Source organism: Macrobrachium rosenbergii, chromosome 41 (genome assembly GCF_040412425.1).
Source record: "Macrobrachium rosenbergii isolate ZJJX-2024 chromosome 41, ASM4041242v1, whole genome shotgun sequence".
NCBI lineage: Eukaryota > Metazoa > Arthropoda > Malacostraca > Decapoda > Palaemonidae > Macrobrachium > Macrobrachium rosenbergii.
The window spans coordinates 350,912-378,091 of record NC_089781.1 but is presented as its reverse complement, the minus strand read 5'-3'; the positions used below and the strand labels follow the sequence as shown (position 1 = coordinate 378,091).

Below are 27,180 nucleotides of genomic sequence, written 5' to 3'. Positions count from 1 at the left end.
ATATATATATATATATATATATATATATATATACATATACACAGTTAACTCCATATTTGCGGTTTTAAAAGTTCAGCACTCACAGATTCACTGACTTTTCTGTCGAACTTATCCCCAAATTATTCATGAAAAATTCTGCAATTCTTGAACTTTTTTGTCAAGAAATATTCACTAATTAGTGTATTTTGATGTTGATTAAAAAATGGATTACTAGTTTTCAAATAATATTAATAAGATTAAATAATAATAATGCTCAGGTAATATAATAAGTACTAATTTTCAAATAATAACAATAATAATAATAATAATAATAATAATACTGTACCTATAATAATAGCAATAAGATTATTAAATAATAATAAGATTAAATAATAAATCAGAGAGAGAGAGAGAGAGAGAGAGAGAGAGAGAGAGAGAGAGAGAGAGAGAGAGAGAAACTTATGTTGAAAGAAACAGGCTTTTAACTTTGGCTGGTCAAAAACTGGTTGTCTCCCCTCCATAGGTTCAGGAGGGACCCCTTTATAGTACCCAAGAGACCTCCTTATAGTGAACCCTGTTGGTAGCTGAGCTCCTGAGCTGGTTTTTTTCACCCATGATAGATATGATGCTGAGAAATCGTACACATTGAAATGATATTAAAGTGATTGAAATTGTATTAGAATTATATTAAAGTAATATTGAAGTTATATTAAAATGATATATAAGTGTTTCAGGATGATAGTTAAGGTAATTTGGTGTTTGAACTATTAAAATAGGCAGTTGTAAGTATTTTTAGAGGGGGTCTTTGGTGTTTGAAAGATTAAAATAGACAGTTATAAGCATTTTTAGAGGGGGTGTCGAGTATTCGCGGATTTTAGCTGTTCACTTTGGGTTGTGGGCCCTATCCCCACGAATACCAGGGATTGACTATATATGTATGTAAATAATTTTTTATGATACTTTTTTTATTTAATATATGATACTTTTTTATTTAATATTTTAACTAAGTATAAATTATATTCTTTATTCAGAGGCATATACAGGAGTTATGATTACTTTCTGGGAACAATAACTACTCTGTTAAGATAGGCTGTGAAAATTTGACTTTTGGCATATACGATGCACAATAAATTTCTGAGGTTTATTTCAGGGGAAAAAAAAGTGTTTCTTCAATGCTGGGACGTATAGTATAGTAATTTAATTTTTCTCAGAGGACCTGAGCATAATACATCAATAATGATGATACATTTCACTACAAGCAATACTTCATGGTGACCCCAAAAAATATAAGATTTGAAAAATTTATTTTGAGATGGGTCCAACCATGGTCTCCTGCAAGGTGAGAAGTTATGATTAGATCACTGGGCTACGCTGTAATTGCTGTGCTGTTTTTTCCTGTCTAACAAAGTGGTAATTAGTATTAATGCAATAATATTAGACTATTTTGTTTTGGAACTCATTAGTCAGTGACTTTTTTAACATTGCTAGATAATTTGAGATTACAGAATGGGTAAATTGGGTTGGCGTAACTTGTTTGCGAAATGTAGCCATGATATTAGTTCCCAATTGTGCTTGACTTGCAGGCCTTGGTGCTTACTAAAGGCCAGTATTTCCTTTGTAGTGTTTTATAATCAAACTGAATGGATTTTATTATACAGAAAGTTCCCCAGTTATCCTTAATAATCATCGGGGTTCTTTTCAAGTGCTAAAGGAAATACATTATGCAGATCTACTTCTAACTGGTATTACTCTGCCGATAGTGACGCTGCAGGTGCTTAGAAAAATTGTCATTACTCTCCTCCATTTCTTGCGGAAATGTAAAAATTACTGTTTCAAAATGGTGAGCTTTGTCAAATAAATCAAAATCTTTGGGATACTGATTTTATGTAAATTTGGTACGGTGATTCCAATAATTAATTATTTTAATTATGTACAACCAACGTAGCCTATGACCTTCACCTGGTGGTTGGGAATAGGGCGTGTAATCAAAGTTATGAAATGTAAAGAAATACATTGTATGGGTATCCATTTAGTTTTGTCTCAATTGGATTTAGAAACATTTGTGAGTAAATCCTTTTTGGCAATATTGTTGTAGCAATTGTGAATTAATGTTTAATTACATTACTACTATTTTATGGATATGACCCATTAATCATGTTACCTGACAGCATACCGTACTATGAACAAGTACTTTTGGCTAAGTCAGTGTTTCTTGATTATACAGTGATATAGGTAGCTAACACTAGGTAGTTTTAATAGACACTTGTTCTTTTTATCACTACTGGGCTGCTATTACACAGGACCCACAGGATCCCTCCAACAACAAAAGAAGGGACAGCAATAGTAGCAGTACCCATTTCGAAGCGAGCAAAGACGTTCCTACCAGGGAAAAGGAGAATAAACTCTTGGACTGCATATTAAAGGGAAGAGGTGGAGCCCAATAGGACTTGAATGGTAGAGGGTCGTCTTCTACTGCATCACATACAGTGGAGGTCCTTCCCTTGGGAACAGAAAATAATTTCCAGTGGGATAGGGTACTCAGATGGTCTCACCCTCCCCCTCCTCTAAAGGAGTTTTTTTTTTTTTTTCAAAAACTAGACCCCTTAAAAGAGGTCCACAGAAAAAAATGTGTTTATTTGCCACCACTCTTCAGCGTCCCCAAGAAGGAGTCCTCCGAAAGAAGGGTGATCCCTGACCTGTCAAGTTTGAACAAACATTGCTTGTGTGAACATTTATATGTACTGTACATATTTATTTTATAGGAGCTCAGGAAAAAAGAAATTTAACTGGTGGTCTACCGAGATGATCTGGGGGGCCACCAGAGAAGAGTCCTGCCGTACATCAAGCAGACAGTTTCTGAGGCTGGGACTTTGTTGGGATACTCTTCTTGGCTAGCTGTCTCTTCCCAACAGCACTCAAACAAGAATAAGGAAGAACCTGAGAAGATTCCTTGCACAGCCAAGCTTTCCCAGACAAGAGTTGGAACTAAGTGTGGGCCTTTTACAGTTTGCATCTGTGGTAGATCTGACCCTGAGATTGTGACTGTAGGACGTAGAGAGTCTGGCTGTCACATGCCAGGAAAATGCTTTGTGATCATCTGGAAGTGGACCTGTTTGCCACATGTAAGAACCATCAACATCCAGTGTGGGTGTCTCGAACCTAGACATTCAGGCAACAGCAAGAGGTGCATTTGTACAAGACTGGAACAAATGGAGGATGATATACCTCTTTCCTCCATTGTCCCAGATTTTGAAGGCTTTTGATGGAACCACGTATCTAGTGGCCCCATATTGGTTCATTTTGCTTCGACAACGGGTGAGAGAATAGATTCCAATGCCATCCGCTGTTCTATCCCAGACAGAATGAAGGAAAGTCGTCTACACATCCTCCTTTTTGAGATATGACTTTCATATGTGGATTTGTAAAATCTTGTCTACCATGAAAATTATTTACTTAACATTGCTAGGTACCTATTGCAAAAACTACAGACTTCATCCATCCAATATACTAGTCTGTATGGGAAATTTGGTTGGATTGCCTCTATGCTGAGAGCCCAGATGAAATCTGTTGCAACAGTTTTACATTTTATTATATATCTTTTGAGGTCACATGCCCTTGCTATAACAACAGTTATGACATACCTAAGGCAGCATTATTGGAACCCTTGCTTTATGATTTTGGAATTGAGTTTAAAATAAGAATTGTTAATTCTCTTCTCCAGACTTTTGCACTGCAAGGACCAGTTCCTGCAAGGCTTCCCATTTTCTGGTCCCTGAAAAAGGTTCTTAGACTCCTGTCATCCCCCCAGTTCAGTAGACTCAATACAGCTACAATTCATATGCTCCAAAAGGCAGTCTTCTTGACTGCTTTGGCATCAGGAACTTGGGTTAGCAAGCTGGGTTCTCTTAAATGGGGATAATGTTTCATCACTCTTACACCTAGTTGTCATTTACTGTTGTCTCCTGGCCTATCATTCCTGGCCAAGAATGAGGACTTTTTAACCAGAAAATCCTCTTTTCTGATAAGGAAACTCAGTACAGATAAAACATTATGCCTGCATACCATCCAAAAGTTTAATACACCATTAACTTTCTTCAGAAATGTTTCTCCAGGTGTATGAGTCGGGTATTAGGAGACAGTGTCCTTGAACCTGGGTGCAATAACATTGCAGCCAGACCTAACATAATTAGGTAAGTCACTGTAGAACCACATGAGATACCACGCACATTGGTTCGTTTGTTTCCTGTTCTTTATTGCCAAACCCTAATGGTTATACAGAATAAAGAAAACAGTTGATAACCTGTGACTACCTTGGTTCAGAAATTCCTGAAACACGGTTGCCATGAGAGTGGTGGTGATGCTGAGATATTGCTGGGGAAGGCACAATAATCCCACAGCCATATCCGAGACAGGTAAGTCACCTTAGAACTGCAAAGAATAATACAGCCGTCCCCCGATATTTGCAAGGAATTCGTACCACACTCACCCGTGAATACCGAAAAGCTGCGAGTATCGAAACTCCCTCTAAAAACACTTATAACTGCCTATTTGAATAGTTCAAACACCAAAGACCCCCTCTAAAATGCTTATAACCGCCTACTTTAATAATTCAAACATCAAATATATCTTAAACTATCATCCTAAAACATTTAGCCACGAAAATATGAAAATACAGTAATTGCTCTATGAAATAATCAGAGAGTAGGCAAATTTTCCAAGAATAGTGTGGATATATGTTCCACAGAAAAGCCTGTGAATAACTGAAGCTGCAAATGCTGAACCGTAAATAAGTTGGGGTCGACTGCACCTATATAGGTTCGCATGTTGTTTCCTATTCTTTATTATCAAACCTTAATGGGTATCTGTAATAAAGAAAATGATAAACTGTGACGTTACCTTGGATGAAAAATTCCTGAAATGCTATTGCTATGAGAGTGGTGTTCATGCTGAGATATTGCCAGGGAAGGTGCAATAATCCCTCAGCCAGAACTGACATAATTATGTAAGTCACACTAGAACCATAAAGAGTAATACATATATACTGTATAGGTTCGTGTGGTGTTTCCTGTTCCTTACTGCCAAAACCTAATGGGTATCCAGAATGAAGAAAATGGTTGATAGTCTGTAACTATACTTCAGGCCAAAAATTATATGGGTTGTTGGATTTATTTACTAGGAACTAAGCCATTTCGTCAACTTTTAGCTACTTTGAGGAGAAACATTGGCTATACTATCAGTGTTTTTGATGTAGGAAAAACCTATTTTTGGTAGTTGCTTGTGAGTCCTCAAACCTACCCACTTTTCCTGATGAAAAGGCATGAAACTGGGGTGAACATTTATCTTGCACAGACTGGCATGTAACTCGGAAGATAGCCCAAGCACACGCTCTTGTACTCTGTGCTAGTAGGACAAAGGGAAAACCAAGGTAGTCTTTGTGGACAGGAGAGAAAGGCCTCTTTCCCGGAAACCATTATATTTTATCACTGTGCCAACAAATATATTCGGGCCAAGACCAACTGTAAGAGAATTTTTTGAGAATGGTTGGTGTGTCTTATGGAGTCATGGATTGACCATGATAGTATAAATCCTGAGGACTCAGTGTCTAACAAAAATAGGTTTCCCCTATATCAGAACCTCATTTTATATTGGATTTTGGTGAATTTTTTTGGGAGGGGGGAAGATTTGATTAAATTTTGAGACAATTCCTCATGCAGATCAATGTGTTTCTTGAGTTTTGTTTTATTGTCGGATATTTCCTAAAATTCTGGAGAGATTTCAGGGGACATGTGTGAAGAGGTGTGGTATGGGCTGATTTTCAGGTGGATCAAGATCTCTGGATACAAATCTGTGATTTTCTGTGGATTACAACGAATTTTGTGAATGAGTTATTGACCAAGGAGGAGTTGGTTAAATTTTGAGATTGATTCAGATTTAGCTGCACGTACAGGGTTTACTTCATTGGAAGAAAGATCTCAAAAAGTTTTTTAACAGTATTAAAGTTGTAGGAAGAGGGAGATATAATCAAGAAAGTTATACAATTTTGAGATAGATCCAAATTTGGATATGATTGCAGATATAGGATATTTGAGCTGGACAATGTATATCACAGTTATTGATGGATCTTAGTTAAATTTTGTGAAGGGGTAGGAGGCAGACCAAGGATGGGATTATTTTTATTTATAGACGAACCCAGAAATGTAAACAAATATGAAAACGGATTTAGCATATAATTCAGAATTTTTTCAAATTGCGATTTTTTAAATTTAAAATTTTTAAATTAAATTTGTTCTGAGGAAGCACTGACTAAATTTTTTTTAGGTAGATCCAAGTATAGATGGAAATTGCCTTCAGATGGTAAGACGCCCATGTATCTTACACACTAGCTTCCCCCCTATTCATTATGAGGCTTTGCTCTTAAATTTATGCATTTACACCCATTTGGAAGGGAAGGAGATGTGACATCACATTGGCTTGTATATGTAAACCAAACCATGTTTTAAATAATTACAGTAGTTGTGTTTGTAATGAGTGAAAGCATTTTTTTTTTAGTTTTATATAGTTTAATATTTAGATATAATTTTAGATTGTCACTAGGCGAGGAGTTTTAGAAGAACAGTTGATTATTGTACTTATTAACACCTTTGAGAGAATGGCAAAATTGGGTTAACCTTTGTTTCCACCCTTTGTACAGGTAAAGCCATTTATTGGCTAAGTTCTTATTGAATTGTAGCTTGAGGTGGGTTGGCATTTATTGTTGTGTTACTGAAAAACTAGTATGAAACCGCTTTTGGGGTGGGGATAATCATGGATTGTAGAAAGAACAGTTGGCATGGATACAAAATTTTGTGCTTCATGCTATCAGTTATTGAGAAAAACATATTGCCAAAATAATTGTTTAAATACTTATATTTTTTCCATTTCAGAATTCAGGAATATACTTTATGTCAGATCTTACAACCGAGACAAGACCCTGTGAGGAAACAAGTAAGTTAGAAAGCCTCAATTTTTATCTTGTTTCTCTGAATGATAGATAGTGTGATACCTTAAACTTTTGTGTTTGAGTGAGATGGTATTGTCATATTTTCCAACTACTGTGTGTTTTCTTAATAGACTTGATGAAATATTTTTAAAAAGTCTTTTCTTCTTGAATGAAAGGCATTAGCATTGGAGATTTATTCATCTAGAAGTTGTATGTCTTTATTTACTTTCTGTAACTTGCAAAAGCAGAGGTATATAAAGTTTTTGTTTATAATTTTGCAGAGATAGCTAAGGAGCATATTCAATTAGAATAATTCTTACAGAATTTAGATGACTCTTAAAAATCTTCTGTTGAATTAATTCAGTGAATGTTAAGTACTGTATTTCAAAGTGCGACCCGATTGGAAAGTTTTGTTGCACCTCTATATATTATTTTGTCATTCTTTCCCAAAATAGAAAATAATTGTTTGATGTGTGTAGTCACATAAGTGTAAAGGAGAGAGATTTAGACAAAATGATCTGAAACCCCATGTTCTTACTTATATGTTGAATAACTTCTCAGAAGCTGGCTAACCCCAGTTGTGTTGTGGTTATTATACTGCATGGTCCCCTTGACAAAAAGTCAAGGGTTTTGCATTGCCTCACTATTGGGAGTTTGAGAGGTCATTGTCTTTCTATGGATCACTGTGATATGACAATCACAGTATTATCTTTTTAGGAAATGTGGATTTGATTTATTTGGTTCATATAAAACTTGAGTTATTATATTTACTTAAGTTTATTTCTACTAGCCCTACATATCACGTTTTATCATCATTTAAAGAAGGTCAGGGAAATTTCAGTCACAGCTCAGTATGGTGAAGGCCACTTCAAGTAAGCTAAGACTGTTGATCAAGTATCAACATCTCATTTTTTCAACCTTTATGTTCTTCCTTTTCTATTTTGCATTTCTCATGCCCTACATGAAGTAGTCGTTCCCATGACTTACTTTCCAGTGTCCATATTCAGTTCTCCCTGAGATACGAGTTGATAACCTGCTTGGAGTTAAATGTTTGTTCAAAGTTTAGCTTTCATTATTTTCTAAGTTGATTTTTATTTTATTGAGGTATTCTTTAATTACTGGTTTATGGACACATTTTGCCTACTTGCCCTTTTGGCAGTATGTTTATTTTTCCTGCTAAAGTCATCCATACTAATTTATGTTTCATACAGCTTTTACATTAGAGTAGCTCAGACTGCAAGTTCCTTAAATAAGACTATGGTTCATATCCACACCTATAACATTATTTGTAAAAATCGTATTTCTTTAGTTTGACTTTCTTGCAGAGTTTGCTTGTGTACAGAAGCTTTCATAGCTTTTTGCATACAGTGGCAACACAGTCCTGTTTTTATTAAAGTAGACTCTGACCCGTGGAAGTTTCGCTCTAGATTCTGAAGTAAGCATTATTTACATGTGATATCCGTTCAGTTTGTGGTTTTTAGTCTAAGAGTCTGGTACAATTCTCAATTATTTTTTCTTGCCTCATAATTTTTATTTTTCCTGTATGGACCCTGACCATGCTGCATTTAAGGATGACTAAACATAAGACAGAATTTAAATATACCAAAAAGCTACAGAGAATTTTCAGTAAAATGTGCCAAAAAGGTATAGAGGAGCAGAGTAATACTGTAATTGTGAAAGCAGTGCACTTGGGAATAAGCTAGCTATGGATGATTAGTCATAGAATTCTTTCCTGCTTTTACATTCATATCCATGGTATTATTAATAGTATTAAATTATTTGATAACTATTCAAAGTGTAGCTTTTCTTTTATAGGTAGATTAAGTAATATAATGTGGTTCCTTTTATAAGCAGGTTAATTGATGCAATTCTTTCAAGGTACTCATTTTGTCTCAGAAGTGTACTCTGGGCTTTAAAAAAGCACCTTATGGCGAAAGTACAAATATAACAACTTTTGGGAAAATAAGACAAATACTGTTATGTGAGCATCCACAATGAACAAGGAGGAATTGTATACAGTAGTCTTTCCCATTGTGCAAATGGTAATGAATGCCATCTTGATCATGTGACCATTTTTTTTTCGTGTCGTATCTGTATGGAACCATTTATGGAAGCAGAGTGATTAACAAAGATAAGTTTCCCTAAAAAGATATTTGTTACAGGACTGACACTCAGAGCAGCAGCAAAATGTAGTAAAAATTAAAATGATTTAACCCATCACTTTACAAAAGCCTTAAATGTGCTCCAGATCATTTTCAAGACACGCTAAAAGCAGAAGAGTCCCCACCTTGTCTTATGCATAATCATGTTTCGAAGCATCTTCCATTGGCAGTAAAATAATTCATTTTAAGTGTGTGTGTCTGTCAAGTCAATCACACCTTTTAGTTTTCTTCCCAGAATTTTCAGATTTTCAGGTTCATTTCGCTTTGATTTTACTTTGTTTTAGCTTTATCATTTATTTCCTTACTACCTTAATTGAGGTGCGCAGCAGAGCAAGGGCGTAAGCGCCATCGCAGCCAGAATAGAGTTAGCATCACAACATTTTTCCCCAGGCTTTCTTCTATGCATCAGTACGTCATATGTGACCTTAGGCTTGAAACATTATGGTCTAATAGGCCATTGAACATAAGTACTTTTTCACCCTTATGTGGGATGTAGAAACGTGGGCCAACGGACTCCCTTGCACAAGGGCGCCTCCCCAATGTCCCTTTAAATCCAGGGTGGTACACACAGCGGGTATGGGGGAGTGAGCATTGCTGTCTCTCTCCACGCATCTCCTGCTCGGTCTCAGCGGCCAATGAAAACGCACACAGAATAAGCTTGCGTTTCTGTTGGCTTGACGCAGCTCTCATCTTGTATGACGGGACACAGAGATGCCGTCCCATCCTTTCTTTCTGTTCTCTCTTCGCCCCTAACACGCTCTTGTCTCACTCGTGGATGCTCAGTTATTTTTTACTTTTTATGAGTATTTTCGTAGTAATTCAATAGTATACTAACTGTGGCTGATACCCTGAAGAAGAGGTCCCAGTCATAGATGATGATGTTGATGCCCTGGACACACAATTCATGGTGATATTGCAGTATTTTCAGCCCTTTATTTTGCTATGCTAATGTTTTTGTTATTTTCAGTTAATGTAGTTAAGAATTTTATTTCTTATTTACCATTAATCTAAAAAAATTATAACATCAAAGTTATGGGTTAAAAATAATAAATTACAATCAGTTTTTTTATTGTTATTTACCTTTTTTTTATATTGAGCTTGCTTATTTTTCTTGGTGTTTACCATGACTTTTTTCTTTTGTGTTGTAACATCAGTAATTAAGAGATGGCCAAAAAAAATGAATTCAACCACAAAAATCATTATAAACAAGCAAAATAACAAGCTGGCACACACGGCTTTACCTTACATTTTATGCTATAACTTAAGTATAACATAGAATAATGCCATCATTTTAAATAAGTAACTTATCCAGTAATTACATAGCTATTGGTTTCACTTATCTGGCAGCTTAAAATTTTGAAATTCGCGGGTCGTGCTCATTTTGGGGTAGGTGATGTACCCCGCCCACTTTCGGGGGGAAAGAGAGGAACAACTTAACAAAGAGCTTAATTTGTTCCTGCTGGCTGATGGTTGAAGTGCTGTGGTTACTGTGGTTAGCAGCAGCTTGATTTTGGAATTTGTACTTTCCTGGTTTATATTTCTTTGTCAGTTGGTGAAGTATTCCTTTGTAAGCCTTACGGCTTTTATCAGTTAGTGACAGGCGAGACCCATTTTTCAAATTGTTAATTGACTTTTTCTTGATGTCTGACACTAGTGCTTCTAGTTTTAGGTGTTACAGCAAAGGCTGCAATACTCGTGTGACTAAAGAATCGTATGATTCTCACACGATGTGTACTGTGTGTAGAGGACAAACTTGTTCTGTTGACTTGAGATGTGCAGACTCTAACAACTGGGACCTAAAAAAGTGGAAAACATTAGATTCCCATTTGAAAAAACTTACTAGGGACAAAATAAGGAAAGCAACTGCTAGGGAGGTTAGTAAACTAGCTAGTCAGGATTTGTCTGCTAAGTCAGACACGAATGCTCCTTTAATATCTTTAAACCCTGTCCCATCTCCTCTACTTGTTCAAACCTCTCCTTTGCCAGGCTCTCACGTTTCTGATCCCTACACCATGGCCAGTCTTGAGTTAAAAATTGATAAGAGATTTGAATTAATTGTAGAATCAATTGTCCAGTTAGCCTCTTTGGTTAAAGTGCTAATGGCTAATAAAGGTGATTCAGAGCACCTGGTGAGCTCAGTGCTAGTGCAGTGTTTGTGTAGGAGGTGGCTGTTCGGCCCACCAATTCTCCTAGGCCAAGGTCCCTGGCATACTCCCCAGCACCTGGAAGGAGCCAAACTAGTAGCCTAAGGGAGGTTGATGGGGTCTGCCCACGAGCAGTTGCCCTCTCAGTTCAGTTGAAGCATCCCAGACTGCAACCAAAGGCCATTGGAAAGGTCTTAAAGTGGATGTTCATGCTATGTCCTGTAGTTCTGAGGAACTAATCCCAAGGTGTCAGTGGCGCTTATCTGGCAAGTCGCGTCCATTGAAAAGGCATGCAGTGGATGCCACAAACTCTTCTCCTGTTCCATGCAAGATGAGTAAGGATCCCAAGCACCCTTCTTGTAGTCATTGGGACAGTCCGGAACGATTTTCTTCTGATAATCCCTTGGCTGAGGATCATCGTTCAGCACCAAAGCACCAGACATCTCATAGGTGTTCTTCATCTTGGATCATCGTTTAGAGTCCAAGCACCCAGCAATATTGGAACTCCTTCCAGTAGTTAAGTGCCCAGTAGTTTGTGTGTCAATCAGCACTCGAGCGCCCGGCAGCTCTCTTTTCCGTTTCGTGATTTGGTGCCCTAACTCCCAGTTAGTGACGTACGTCAGGCGCCTGAGCTCCTGCACGTTCCTTCTCTGGCGACCGTTCTTGTGTTGTCGGAGCACCCATTGGCACCCACTCATCTTCCTACCTTACAGACGGCTTCAGGTGCTCATGCTTTGAAAACTTCTTCAGCTTTTCAGGCTCCTGAAGTCATTGATCCTGTCCAAAGTAAACTACATAGTAGTTTAAGTTTACTTAAGAAAGCTCCTCCGTCTGCCCAGGTGCCTGCAGAGTTATCCTTGTCGTCCTTATCTTCTGAGGAAGAAGTCATAGTTGATCAGGGGGCTCTGAGTGACACGCCTTCTAAGGCATATGCCTCCTTACTGAGGTTTTTGTTAGCTACTTTTCCCAGCTTCTTTCCTCCAGCTACTTCCTCCTCTCTTGCTTCAGCATTTTTTTTATGGAGGCTCCAACTGCTGGTTCATCCAACTGCCTAAGTTAGTCCTCTCTTCTTTAGTGAAGAGAGCGCTGAGTGACGTCGAAGAGTGGCTAGCAGAGAAGAGGGGCCAAGGCAAAGTGACTTTCAGTTTTCCCCTTTCAAGACTCTCATGAGTAAGCCACCGCTTTTATGCCACGGGAAGCTCTGTCTGTGGGAGTTTCTGTCTCTTCCCAGGAGAACTTCTCCGGGCTGATAGATTCGGTGAGGAGATCGGCATTTACTTTGGCAAAGATTATGTTCTCAGCTTCCGGGCACCCTTTCATCCATGGAGCAGTTCGTCTCTCTGGGGAGGCTACATATGAGGCCTCCTCAGTATTTTCTAAGACCCAGCTGCAGACTCGTTTGTTTTTCCAGTAACATGGGAAATAAAAGAGGATATACACGGGTGGAATTGCAAGAGAAGATTGACAGAAGGGAAATCTCTTCATCCTCTGAGCCCCAACCTAGAGTTCTTCTCAGATGCTTCAGATCAAGGCTGGGAGCTCTCCTGGGAAGCAAAGAGATCTCAGGAATGTGGTCTCAAGAACAGAGATCTTGGCATATAAACGTGAAGGAGCTAAAGGCGATATACCTAGGCCTTCAATTCTTTGCTTCGGAAGTACACAGCAGGACAGTGGCAGTGCATTTGGACAGCACAACTGCACTGTCCTACATCAGTAAACAGGGAGGGACACACTCTTTTTCCCCATACAAGACAGCAAGGGACCTTCTCCTCTGGTTGGACCAGAATAACACCAGAGGAGTAACCTGCTTCATACAAGGGAAGCTCAGTGTTCTAGCAGACGAATAAAGCCGCCAGAAACAAGTTCTCCCAACGGAGTGGACGTTAGACCCAATACTGTAGTTTATCTGGATCTGTGGAAACTGTAGGGGAAACCTATGTGAGATCTGTTTGCGTCCTCCAGAAACCATCAGCTCCCTCTTGTCTGTTCACCAGTCCCGTACCCTCTAGCTTGGGTGACCGATGCAATGTTGCAGGAATGGTCAAACAAAATCTTTGTGCCTTCCCTCCATTCAGTATGGTGAGGCAGGTATGAAATAAATTCCGGTCCCACCAAAATGCATCCATGATACTGATAGCTCCCTCTTGGCCAGCGAAGGAATGGTTCCCGGATCTGCTAGAGCTTCTCGCAAACTTTCCGAGACTGCTACCTCAAAAGCAGCAACTACTCAAACAGCCGCACTTCAGGCGGTTTCACCAAAACCTGTCTACTCTGGTCCTGACAGGATACAAACTGTTAAGCAACTGCTCAAGAAGAATGGCTTTTCATAAGCAGCTGCCGAGTCTATTGTAAGGTGCAGAAGGCAGGAGGACTTTTTCTGGTCGCCTTGGCAACAGCAAAAAGGGCCAGTGAGATTCATGCTTTTGACAAAAGAATTGGCTTCTCTGAAGGAAATGCTGTTTGTTGTTTTTCATTAAATTTTTTAGCTAAGAATGAAATGCCAAGACTACTACTAAAGTGTTTAAGCAAAATTTATCCTTTGCTTCTATTTTACAATCAACCTTCTGGGAATGTGAATCAGTTTTCGCTTCCCATTACTTAAGCGATATAGAAACAGTATATGACCAGTGCAGTACCTTGGGTCCGTTTTACGCAGCTGGTGTGGTGTTGGGTGAGGAAACATAGTTGGCAACGTCCCTCCTTTATATCTTCATCTTGCATAGGGTGTTGAGTCATAGGTGAGCCTGGGAGTACTGTGTATTTGGAGTACCCTCCAGTCTTTACTTTTTAACGGTTGGGTAATGGTGTTTTAATATTGTTTTGGTGGTTTCTGGTGACTGTTTTTTACTCTGGTTTGTTGTGTATGGTACTGCACCCTAGGCAGGGGCATCTTTATTCTTTGCTAGCCATAAGAATTGGTCCATTGCTGCAAAGCACCCACTATAGAAGTAGGCGCTTCAGGCTATACCACCCCGCCTCTACAAGATAAGATGAGCGCCAACTAGAGGCAGTATCTACCTGCAGCAGCACTCTTACCAGGTAAGGTACAACAAACATTGATTCAATGTTAGCAAATTTTCTATTCTCAAATTCATTACCATTAATAATGTTTTGGGGTGGAATTGTCCAAGCCTTCTCACCTCCTCGCAATGTGGGAATCAGCTATGTTATTTACTGGTTAAGTTACTTTGTAAGAGACCGCATCGCGCCGATCGCAGTCTCTTTCGAGCATGCGTGTGTGTGCGTCATCCATCGGAGGGACCAAGACAACAACAAGAGCATCTCATTTTCTCTCTCTCAAGGAACGCAACTTCTACCATACAATATTTCTGTCTGTTGCTCCCTAACCATTGTTGCCTCGATTTATGTACAATCACCACTACTTGCATTGCTGTGCAAGCATTCTAATCATGTACTCATAATGTTCCACCGAATCTTTTTTATCAAACTGTATGTTTCTGTTTGTGAAGATGCCAAACGTCTCGCCATTTCACATATATTATGCTACTGCATTGTATTCATTAATGTGTCTCGAATCTCATGCAATTGGCCATATGTGGAATTTCCTGGCCTTTCCATTGATATATATTTTATCACTGTACATTTATTATGTTCCTCACAATCACCATCTGTTTGTCTGCCGACAAACACAGATGTCCAAAACATTGCCTCTGTTTTGCCCTGTCTGTGTGTAGATACTACTTTGCAGCTCGCACCAGCCAGTAACAACTTCGAAGATTCTGTACATTCATTCAGTAAGGAACCACCAATAAACCAGACAACACCCAGCCAGTATGTCACTCTATACCATCCTTACACTGGTGACCCGGAGTGACCCGAAGGAGCCGATGGCAGACGTCCAACCCAAGATGACGACCCACGCGCCAACAAACCCTTCGCCGCCTCCCTGCTTCCAGCTGTTCCCTAGTGCTCAGTAGATGTCCCACCCTCTGAGATGACCCACCCCATGACAGGAACCCTGGACGCCTCCTCTAGGCAGCCTGCCGCCGCCCCTCGAACTCGTACTGGACGACCTGACCAACGAAGGATCAGCCGACATCAACCTGCTACCATCCTCCTCGAGTTCCTGCTGGCTGGCGCCGCCCTTTAGCCTCCTACCCGCCCAAAGCCCAAGCCCTTCGTGCCCATTCCAATTGTCAGCAAGACGATTTCCGCATTAACGCCTTGCTTTGGGGGGGGGGAGTATTGTAAGAGACCACATAGTGCCGATCACGGTCTCTTTCAAGCACACGTGTGTGTGCATCATGCGTTGGAGGGGCCAGGACAAAAACAAGAGCATCCTGTTTTCTCTCTCTCAAGGAACGCAACTTCTACCTTACAATATTTCCGTCTGCTTCTCCCTAACCACTGTTGCCTCGATTTATGTACAATCACCACTACTTGCATTGCCATGCAAGCATTCTAATCATGTACTCATAATGTTCCACCAAATCTTTTGTATCAAACCATATGTATGTTTCTGTTTGTGAAGATGCCAAACGTCTCGCCATCTCACATATATTATGCTACTGCATTGTATTCATTAATGTGTCCCGAATCTCATGCAATTGGCCATATGTGGAATTTCCTGGCCTTTCCACTGATATATGTTTTATCACTGTACATTTATTATGTCTCTCACAATTGCCATCTGTTTGTCTGCTGACAGACACAGATGTCCGAACATTACCTCTGTTTTGCCCTGTCTGTGTGTAGATACTACTTTGCGGCTCGCACCAGCCAATAACAACTTCAAAGATTCTGTACATTCTTTCAGTAAGGAACCACCAATAAACCAGACAACACCCAGCCAGTATGTCACTCTATACCATCCTTTCAACTTGTATAAAAATGACATTTATATGATAAAATAAAGTTTTAAATATACTTACCCAGTAATTACATGATTGGAGCCCTCCCTCCTCCCATCTTTGCTAAGTTGTTCCTCTCTTTCCCCCAAAAAGTTGGCAGGGCACTTCACCTACCCCAAAACAAATGAGAGCAACCCTCAAATTTCAAAATTTTAAACTGCCAGATAAGTGAAACTGATAGTTATGTAATTAATGGGTAAGTACAATATATATGAAACTTTATTTTATTATAAAAATTTCATTTTTTTTATATATGATACACATAAATTTCCTTAAAAATGGTGAAAACTAGATTAAAATCGTATGGTTTATTTGAGAAAACTTTAAATGCATTTTTCTCAGTTTGTAAAAAATGGCGCTTGCGCCCTTGCTCCACTGGGTGCCTCAATTTTCACCGCAGTGATAGTTTAAAAAATTAAGACTATAAATATAAGCAGTGTCAAGGCAAGTGGTATATCTCTCTTTTGAAGAGCTACCCTGTTCAGCTTTGTTTATTATTATTAGCTAGCCTTAGTTTTTGTTTTCTTACCCATTTCCAATTGGTGTGTTTGTGATGTATGACTTTTGGGCCAGTTTTAATTTCTTGGCTTTGCACATTTTCCGAAGTGAAGTTTCCATAAATATTTATTGTTCTGACAGGAATATGAACCTACACTTTCATTGACAGGAGTACTCAGCGCCATAACATGCTGTGGCTTTCTGATGACAAATAAAAAACAAATGCCCACAGGTGAGGTAGCTGTACGGCAGTCTGTTGACCTTTCGTCTCACATAGTTGGGATTTGGTTGTGTTTGTGTCTCGTGCTTGTGCCCTTTGTTTTCACCACACCATCTTACCCTCCCAATCCCTCAATCTCCTCCAGTAGCCCTGTGCTTTAGATCTGTGCAGTGCTAGAGGTAGGCATTTCAGTGCTATATTCTTTTTGTGACCCAGCCATGTGGGGGACCTCCTTTGTGTGACCTAGCACATTGTGTAGTGTCCACGTATGTTTTGTCACCCCTTCTGTGTTTTTGCTGAGTGCTACAATGGAGATTTCGAAACCTGATTTCTGTCGTTGTGTGGGCAAGGGCAAGCTTTGTAGTAATTTTTGTCCCTGATTGTGGTAGACCTGCTTTCTGTGTATTTGTCTGGTTGAGATGAGAGAATTTGATGAATGTGTGGGGTTGCTCACCCTGTTGATCCCTACAAAAGAGATGCAGTAAGAAGGTAGTTTCTCTAGGGAACTGAACCTTAGCCTTCTCCATGCCCTTCAGTGCTCCCTCCTCCATCACCCATGACAAACAGATGGAGAAGGTACAATGACTTAAGGAGACTACACCCTTTGGGAACATTTGAGATTTCAATATGGCTACCCTTGTAGTTTCCTGTGGATCCCCCCACCCCCATCTCCCCCCAGGACTTTGACAAGAGGTGAGAAGGGAGAGCAGTCTAGGCCTATGAAGTGGTCGAGACCCTGTGATGACCCCCTCAGTGTCTGCCCTAAGGCAGTGGTACAGACTGCCCTTCAGTACCGCGAAAGCCCCTGCTAGTGGACGGGCCACACCCCACTCAAGGAGCAGTTCCAACCAGGATTGCAGCACATCTCAGGATAGGCCCTTGTCCTGTTCTGCTCCCAGCCTCCCCAATCCTCATGCTTCGAAGCAGAGCATCGACAAATGCAACCAGAGATATCCCCAGCAGGCCTTCCTGGACAACCACCCAGGAATTTCCCCAGTCAGTCCTGGCCTCCATCAGGGGCAAGGATTACATGGTATCCAGTAATTGGCAAGATGCCTACCTGCATATCCCAAACCACAAAATGTCCAGGAAGTTCCTGAGGTTTATCTCCTGGGGACTAGTGTACCAGTTCAAGACCCTTTGCTTTGGCCTGGTGACTGCGCCACAAGTCTTCACCCATGTGTTCCAGCTGGTTTGTTCTGAGTACTCACCAAGGGCATACGACTGCTGAGATACCTGGATGATTGGCTGAGCCTAGCATCTTCAGCCACTGAAGCAGAACTCCACAGCAACCAGGTCCTGTCTCTTTGCAAAGACCTTGTAGTAGTGGTCAATTTAACCAAGTTGGACCTCATCCCAAAGCAGACCATCAAGGTGTCTGGGCCTTTCCTTTTGTCAGCTCACCAGACAGCAAAACAGTGGCAGGTCAAGATAGGGTACCTGGTCTCCCTCGAGAAGTTGGTTCTTAGGGGAGGGCCTGCATCAAGTCCCTCCAGTGGCAATTGAAAATGACCAAGAGAAAAGAACAACAACCCCTGTCATACCCAGAACAGGTGACAGACATGGTATTAGGGCACCTGCAGTTGTGGAGAGACCCCAAGAACCACCAGCAGGGAGTGCCACTCAAGCCATCACCCACCCAAGACTTTGGTATTCTCAGACACTTCCTGAAGGGGTGGGCCATGCACCTGGAAGGAGAGTACGTTTTGGGGATGTGGAGACCCATAGAGGAAGAGGAGGACCACATCAACCTGCTGGAGATGTGGGCTATCTGTATGGCACTCCAAAACTAAGAGGAGAAGTTAGAGGAAAAGTTAGTGGTGGCCATGAGAGACAGCACCACGCTAGTTGCTTCTATAAACAAGTAAGGTGGTACCATCTCCCCAGAGCTGAACAGCTCGGCAGTACAGGTTCATGAATGGCCAGAGTCTGGACCTATCCATCACGTACATTCTGGGAAAGAAGAACATCATTGCCGACCAACTGAGTTGGGCGGATCAGGTAGTAAGCACAGAGTGGTCCCTACATGAAAGAGTGGTCAACTTTCTCCTAGACTTGTGACAGGGTCCAACAATTGACCTCTTTGTCACATCAAAAAATGCTGAACTCCCCACTTTACTGCTCCCCAGTCCCTGACCAGAGGGTAGTGCTGCAGGACGGTCATCAAAAAGCTCTTCGTCATCCAGGGACTGAGAAAGATGTTAGTGGTGCCCCTGTGGCTGGAGGCAGAGTGGTATGTAGACCTGCTCCACCTCCTAATAGACATCCCAAGGCAGATTCCTGAAGCCCCTGACCTTCTGGCTCAGGAGCACAGTGGAAAGTACAGTCCCAACAAAACTCCCTTTCCCCCAGGTCTGGGTTATTCATGAATATGGCAACGTCACACACTTTCAAGTCCACCAAGAATTGGGAAACTACTGAGGAAAAAATTGTGTAAAAAAATAACAGAAAAATATGTGAGAGAGAGAGAGAGAGAGAGAGAGAGAGAGAGAGAGAGAGAGAGAGAGAGAGAGAGAGAGAGATATTGATTCTTACCTTTAAAAACAATGATTGAAGTTCGAACTCTATCTTTTGCGAAAAAGATATGACCTATTAAACAATGAACAATAAAAATTTATACAGATCAATTAAACGCTTTCTTAACAGCCGAACAGCATTCATCTATATAGGTGAAAATAGGAGAATACAGTGAAAACATCATAGGTTTAAGCAAAGTGTCTCAGACAAACCCCTTTCATTCATTTAAAGTGAATAGTTTAACTATCGCCAAGGTAGTTTGCCAATTCTCGGCGGACTCAAAAGAGTGCGACGTTGCCATATTCACTAGTAATCCAGACCAGGGGGAAAGGGAGTTTTGTCTGGGACTGTACCAACAAGTGGAGACCTTCCATTTGGCTTCACAGCTGGAGGCTATCCAGCAACTGATGTGACAGAGAGGCTTTTCAGAACAATCAGCTAAAGTAATGTTGACACATTATGTTCCCTATGATTTTTCAAGTACTCAAATAAAATTAATTTCTGCAACTTCAGTCTGTATGATTATTGTGGGTAAATTATTTTACATTAATGACACTCTGATTCATTGATTCAGTGACTGATTAATTGAAGTAGAAATCTAAAGCCTTGACCTTTAACAGTGTCAAATCAGACATAAATTCAGGCAGTGAATCTTGAGGTTGGATTCAGCCTCTTCTTCAGACTTAGATTTGGACTCTATCTTGGACTCAGATATTGTGGTGTCCATGGTTGGCTAGGTCTGAGACCTTGCCTTAGCTTTGGAAGCTGAGGACTTGAACACAGCACTGCTAACAATGCTAATGGTTTCAGAAGCTTTGGTTTTTGTGTGGGAATGCCTGCTTCTGCCAGTAATCATGAACAGACAGAATCTCACCTTACAGTACTAGTACCTCTCCTTATTACAGTTTTTCAGGCTCACAATCCAACCTTAGTTCAAGAGCAGGTGTGGTTTCATATTCCAGATATGTTTGCTATGCCACTTGCATGAGCGGTGATCAGTCCTTTAGTTTGGGAAGGTAATAGACAATCAATAGATCCATAGTCAGGAGCAGCGTTTGCTTTCCTGTTTATTTCCTGTTTAGCTTAAACTGGTGAGTTTTGAATAATGTTGCACCTTTGCATAAATGAAGGCTTAAGCCACTTACCTGTGTTACAGAAGGTAGCCTTTTCACAAGTATGCTTCTCTTTTTGGGACTGATGTTTTGAATACAAAGGGCCCAGTCTCATTCTAATACTTCTAGCTCTTCACAGCAACAGCAGTTTGTGCCAAACCACGTTTAAGAGAACTTGTAAGGACTGGGATATGAGTGACATACTGGCTGGGTGTTAACTGGTTTTTTGGTAGTTCCTTACTGAGATAAATGTACAGAATCTTCGATGTTATTGACGCGTGCGAGCGGTAATGTAGCGTCTACACACAGACAGGTAAAACAGAGATAAAAGGTTCAGACATCTGTGTTTGTCGGCTGACAAACAGATGGCGATATCAAGAGACATGATTAACATACAGTGATGAAACATACATCAGTGGAAAGGCCAGGAAATTCTACATATGGCCAATTGCTTGAGATTCAAGACAGATTAATGGATACAATGCGGTAGCATAATAAATGTGAAATGGAGAGACATTTGGCGTCTTCACAAACAGAAACACACATACAGTTTGATACAGAAGATTCATTGGAACATTATGAGTACTTGATTAGAATGCTTGCATGGCAATGCAAGTAGTGGTGATTGTACATACATTAAGACAACAATGCTTAGGGAGAACAGACGGAAATATTGTATGGTTGAAATCGCATTCCTGTAGAGAAAGAAAACGAGACGCTCCTGTTTTGTCCTGTCGACTCCGATGATGACGATTGACGAACACACACGTGTTTGGAAGAGACAGCGTCGGGGCTCTTACAAACTTACATATTGTCTGACAGCAGACAATATGTTATAGTTAACTCTAATAGTACAGCATATAGTTAACCTTAATTAAAATCCTTAAATGTGATTGTAGAACCTAAAGGGCATTGCTTAGGAGAGGACCTTGAGGAGATCACTGTTGGATAATGCAATAGATTTTACATTACCTTAAAGTAGTGAGGTATCCTTCAGTGACACATTAAACTGGATCTGTGATATTATGGCGTTTGAGAGGCAGCCAAAAACTTTGTACTGTAGAACAACTTCAGCGGCTGAACTTCACCCCACCATAAAATTGATGATTTTTCATTAGGTTTTGAGGTACTGACAGTGGTAGCTATGAATGCTATCCTCAAGGATGTTAGTGACTTTATTTAGAAGAGGAGCTTTAGAGTAGGTTTTGAGAAACTTAATGGCTACTCTGCAGGTTTTATCCTCTCCAGATGATGATTATTATTATTATTATTATTATTATTATTATTATTATTATTATTATTATTATTATTATTATTATTATTCAGAAGATGAAACCTGTTCATATGGAACAAGTCCACAGGGGCCATTGACTTGGAATTCAAGCTTTCAAAGAATTTGGTCTTCATTAGGAAGAAGTAAGAGGAGGTAAAGGGAAATAAAAAAAGAAGAGATCTCACTTACTAAAAAAAATTAATTAATAAATAGCTAAGAATTTATTAAAATGCAAGGAGAATAGTATTATAGTAGTAATGCATTGCATCTTCTCTTGAACTTCTGAACTTCAAGTTGCAAGACATTCTCTGGGAGGCTGTTCCACAGTCCAACAGTGTGAGGAATAAAGGACCTCTGGAACTGGGAAGCTCGACAGCAAGACACATACTGCATTTGGTGCTGCTGTTCAGCGAATCTGAAAGGGGATCAGGGATCAGTTGTGAGTAAAAGATCTCTGTTAAAATACAACTTATGAAAAATTGACCAACAAGAGACCGTCTGTTGACAGTCCAAGTCTTAACAGCTACTATCAGGAAACAGAAACCTACCACCATGAACAACTCTGTCTAAAAGAGATAAATCTGTGGCAGAAACAGATATCCACACCAGAGAACATTATTCTACTAAAGGAAGCATAGATGACGTAAAACAGGTTGCATTGGTTTTATCATTTATAAATATATGAGGCCTTACGAACAATACCTAACTTTCGTGCGGCATTTGCTGAAACTTTCATTAGATGTTCTCAAAAGATGAGAGTCAAAAGCTACACTTAGAATAGTTAAAGCTTCAGACTCGTCCAGCAAAGTTCCAGCCACCTGAAGGGGAAGATGGGGTGGAAATCTGAATCAATCTGCTATTCAATAATGTTTTCGTTTTACTGGAGTTCAGCCACATACCCCACCGACTACACCATTCCGTGATCTGGTCCATGTCCTGACTGAGGCTGAGGGCAGCTTCATTTCACATAAGTGGAGACTTTGCTACACCCACAAGTGTTGCATCATCGGCATTGTAATGAACTGCAGTCGGTTCAGCAGGTTCTTAAATACAAAAAGGAGCAGGACTGGAATGAGTGGCAGAAATTGAGGCAGACAAAGGAGGAAGGAGCTGAACAAAACGGAAAGAGTGATCTTAAACTAATTTATTATTTACAGTAATTTACATTATATGCAAATGAGTCAGGTTCAATGAAGTAATACTTCAATGAACAATTCAATAAACATTCAAAAAACATAACAAAATCGAGTCAGTACAATATACAACCCAAGTAATTAAACCTCAAATAGATCAATACACCACCCTTGAGCCAGCATAATAAATAAATACACAGGCAGCACAATAAACAATACAACAAAAGCAACAAAAAATAATACACAAGCAGCATCATACTAATTACACAAACGGCATAATACATAATACATAAGCAGCATAATAAACTCATAAGCAGCATAAATACTTCAATAATTACATTACAGTCATTAAAACATGTAAAACCAGTGGCTCCAATAATAATATCCAAAAGCAATAACAAGTCCAAAAATGTAATTACTATAAACAATTACACATATAATTAAGAGAGCTTTGTCTCAAAAGTACACAATACCCCGGATCAAGAAATAACCATGATCAGGCTAAGCACAGAAACAGACAACCCCAGAAGAGTTGTCAAGACAGTCACAACTGTCTATAAAGACGAAGTCAAACAGACGAACTTGGTCATGTCATTAAGAGACAGCCACCCACTGGCTGCCGAACAGAAACAAATTCACACACCAGATGACCACGGCCGAATCGTCAAGACAGCCATACGCTGCCGAACGGGAACCAATCCCCACATTAGATGACCAAGGTCAAGTCATCGAAATATCCTCAGCTGCCATCAGTGATGAAGTCACACCAACAGACAAGGAGGTCCTTCACCTTCTGTCGAAGCCAACAGGTAAGTAATACCTGCCGCCCATCCAAACTGACTCCCTGCTGCTCTGCTGCTGAGATACTGACTCGTTGCTGCTACAAACCTGACTGCTGCTGTCAGAGACAACGCAACAGATGTCAGCTTGCCCACAAAGAAAACTTACAGGTAAGGAGGCAACAACCCACCAAGGGAACAATCAGCAAATGATTGTTTCATCAAAACAAGCACTAAACCTCACACCTCCTTACCTAATAAAAAAAAAATTTTTTTTTACACCCTCACAAAACACTCTCTCCCCCCTCCGATGACGTCACAACCCTGCCAGACAAAACAGAACTGATCTTGTCACGGTCGCCAATGTAATGAACCGCAGTCGGTTCAGCAGGTTCTTAAATACAAAAAGGAATGGGACTGGAATGACTGGCAGAAATTGAGTCAGACAAAGGAGGAAGGAGCTGAACAAAACAAAAGAGTGACCTTAAACTAATTTATTATTTACAGTAATTTACATTATATACAAATGAGTCAGGTTCAGTGAAGTAACACTTAAATGAACAATTCAGGAAACATTAAAAAAACATAACAAAATCGAGTCAGTACAATATACAACGCAAGTAATTAAACAAATAGATCAATAAACCATACCTGAGCAGCATAATAAATAAATACACAGGCAGCATAATAAACAATACAAAAAGAGCAACAGATGAATAATACACAAGCAGCATAATACTAATTACACAAACGGCATAATACATAATACATAAGCATCATAATAAACACATAAGCAGCATAAATACTTCAATAATTACATTAATCATTAAAACATGTAAAACCAATGGCTTCAATAATAATATCCAAAAGCAATAACAAGTCCAAAAATTTAATTACTATAAACAATTACACATATAATTAAGGGAGCTTTGTCTCAAAAATACACAGTACCCCGAATCAAGAAATAACCATGATCAGGCTAAACACAGAAACAGACAACCCCAGAAGAGTTGTCGAGACAGTCACAACTGTCTACAAGGACGAAATCAAACAGAACAAACTCGGTCATGCCATTGAGACAGCCACTGGCTGCTGAACAGGAACAAATTCACACACCAGATGACCACGGTCGAGTCGTCGAGACAGCCATACTCTGCTGAACGGGAACCAATCCCCACATTAGATGACCACGGTCGAGTCATCGAAATATCCTCAGCTGCCATCAGTGACGAAGTCACACCAACAGACAAGGTCCTTCACCTCCTGTTGAAGCCAACAGGTAAGTAATACCTGCTGCCCATCCAAACTGACTCCCTGCTGCTCTGCTGCCGAAATACTGACTTGTTGCTGCTACGAACCTGACTGTCGCTGTTAGAGACGACGCAACAGATGTCAACTTGCCCACAAAGAAAAAACTTACTGGTGAGGGGACAACAACCCACCAAGGAACAATCGGCAAATGATTGTCCCATCAAAACAAGCACTAAACCTCACAGGCATACTGAACAATTTTGTTTTCCAGACCAACAGCCATATCACTTGCATACAGTACACTAAAAATAACAGTGGACCAAGAACACTACCCTGTTGAACTCCAGACACATTAGGTCTTGGTTTACTAAGATCCCGTCCACAGCAACTCGCTGCTGCTTATCTGTAAGGAAATCGTGAAATAATCCTAAAATATCCACCCACTCCAAGATTCTGAAATTTATAAATAAGTGCCTTGTGATTTACTAAATCGAAAGCAGCCCTAAAATCTATTTGAATTACTCTGCAATCAAAACCCTTATAATGGTTCCTTTGCAAAAGGCACGTCAAGTCTAAAAGAGCATCGCAGGTACCTAACTACTTCCTGTATGCATATTAACTATGAGCTAACAGTCCTTTAGGTTCTACATACTTATATAGTGGTTTAACTACATACTTATATAGTGGCTTAAAAATTAGTTTTTGAGCAACTTTGGAGAACACAGGGAGAATAGAGATTGGCCTGTAATCACTGCAGCCTGCAGATATGCCACTCTTTGGAACGGGCACTGTATTACTAAGCTTGCGCTCATCTGCAAAGATACTACTTCGACATAAAAATCTGTGTAATCTATTAATCTTGGGAGACTACATTAGAAACTTTTTTAAAAACAAAGGGAAGAAACTACCATCAGCATCCTCTCCACCCCAGCTGTCAAGATTATCCAGAATTTTCTTAAAATCCCAATAGCAAAATGCAAATTTTGCAAGAATAGGTTCAGGATGACGAGTATCAGGGAGAAGGACATTCAGCTGATTGCTTAGCTTCAAAAACTCGATGAAGCAGTTCAGCCTTTTCCCTAGGGCCAGTAACCAATCTACCATCATCTGTTAGTAGTGGTGGAATGAAAGATGAGCCTGACCTAAAGATAGATGATGCCAATTTGGTCCGTCACAGATGAAGCTGAGTAATTCCTTCAAGTCTCCTCTTCAAGGAATTATTGTAATTTCTCTCAACTGTATGGCAAGTTCTGTTTGCAGTAAGGTGAGACTCAACAAAAATGTTATAATTTTCATTTGAACGATTTCATCTCCATGTGTTGAATTTGGTCTGTTTGTCATGGTAGGCTCGTCTACATTTATTATCAAACCATAGCAGGTCATTTGTCCTAAATTTTATAACCTTTCTAGGCACATACCTTAGTAAAATAGCCAATTGCATTTCATTTAACTCCTTGGGATCAGGATCTAATATAGCATCTGAAATATTAAGTGCTTGATAAGCTTCAATAATGCAATCCCAGTTGGTTTAAGATTTCAGCCAAACCGTTTTTCCATTAGTGATATTAGGAACGTACTGACTGACAGATATGTCCATCTCATTGGCGTAATGATCATAAGTGTTTATATATTCACAGACCTTGGACTTCATAATAGCTGGAACATCTGTGAATATGAGGTCTAATCTATTACCAGAAATGTGTGTGGGTTCCTCAGTTAACTGGACAAAATCGTAGGATACATACACAGAACTCAAGAGCAGACTGGCTATGTTGATCTGTGGAATTTGAATTTAGCCACTTGCTGTGCTTTGCATTACAGTTTTCACAAATAATGAATGAAGCTTTTGAGTCCTGTGACTGAGCCATACTAATCCTTCCCAAAAGACAGTCATATATAGAATCACTGATATTTGGACTGCGTAAACAGCAAATACGTAAAAGTTGTAGAAATTACTGAAAATTTTAAAACAAAGAACTTCATGGCAAACAAACTAGAAAATTTTCTGACAATAAAAAGGTCATCCTGACTTAGTGTATATGGCCGTACCTTGTGCATGGAGAATAGGACGACGATAAATAAAGATTGGGAGGCTTTTACAAATGGCCAGCTGCTCACTGAAGAATTGAAGCTGTTGCTTGTGATGTTTTTACCTCTTCCCAATTCAGCAATGGTATTTTTGCCAATAAAATGGCTAGTGTGGGTTCTAGGAGCTTACAAGTAAGCTGCTCAACAGTGCCAGAGAGAATCCTGAGAATTTGT

General features: G+C 39.8%; 1 protein-coding gene across 1 annotated transcript in view; it reads left to right on the top strand.

Moving 5' to 3' along the window:
- Positions 1-27,180, top strand: part of LOC136826554 (alpha-2-macroglobulin-like) — a 440,224-nt gene that overhangs the window by 210,148 nt on the left and 202,896 nt on the right. Inside the window, 1 exon segment of the mRNA XM_067083736.1 lies at positions 6,903-6,963. Coding sequence (XP_066939837.1) covers positions 6,903-6,963 — 61 coding nt within the window.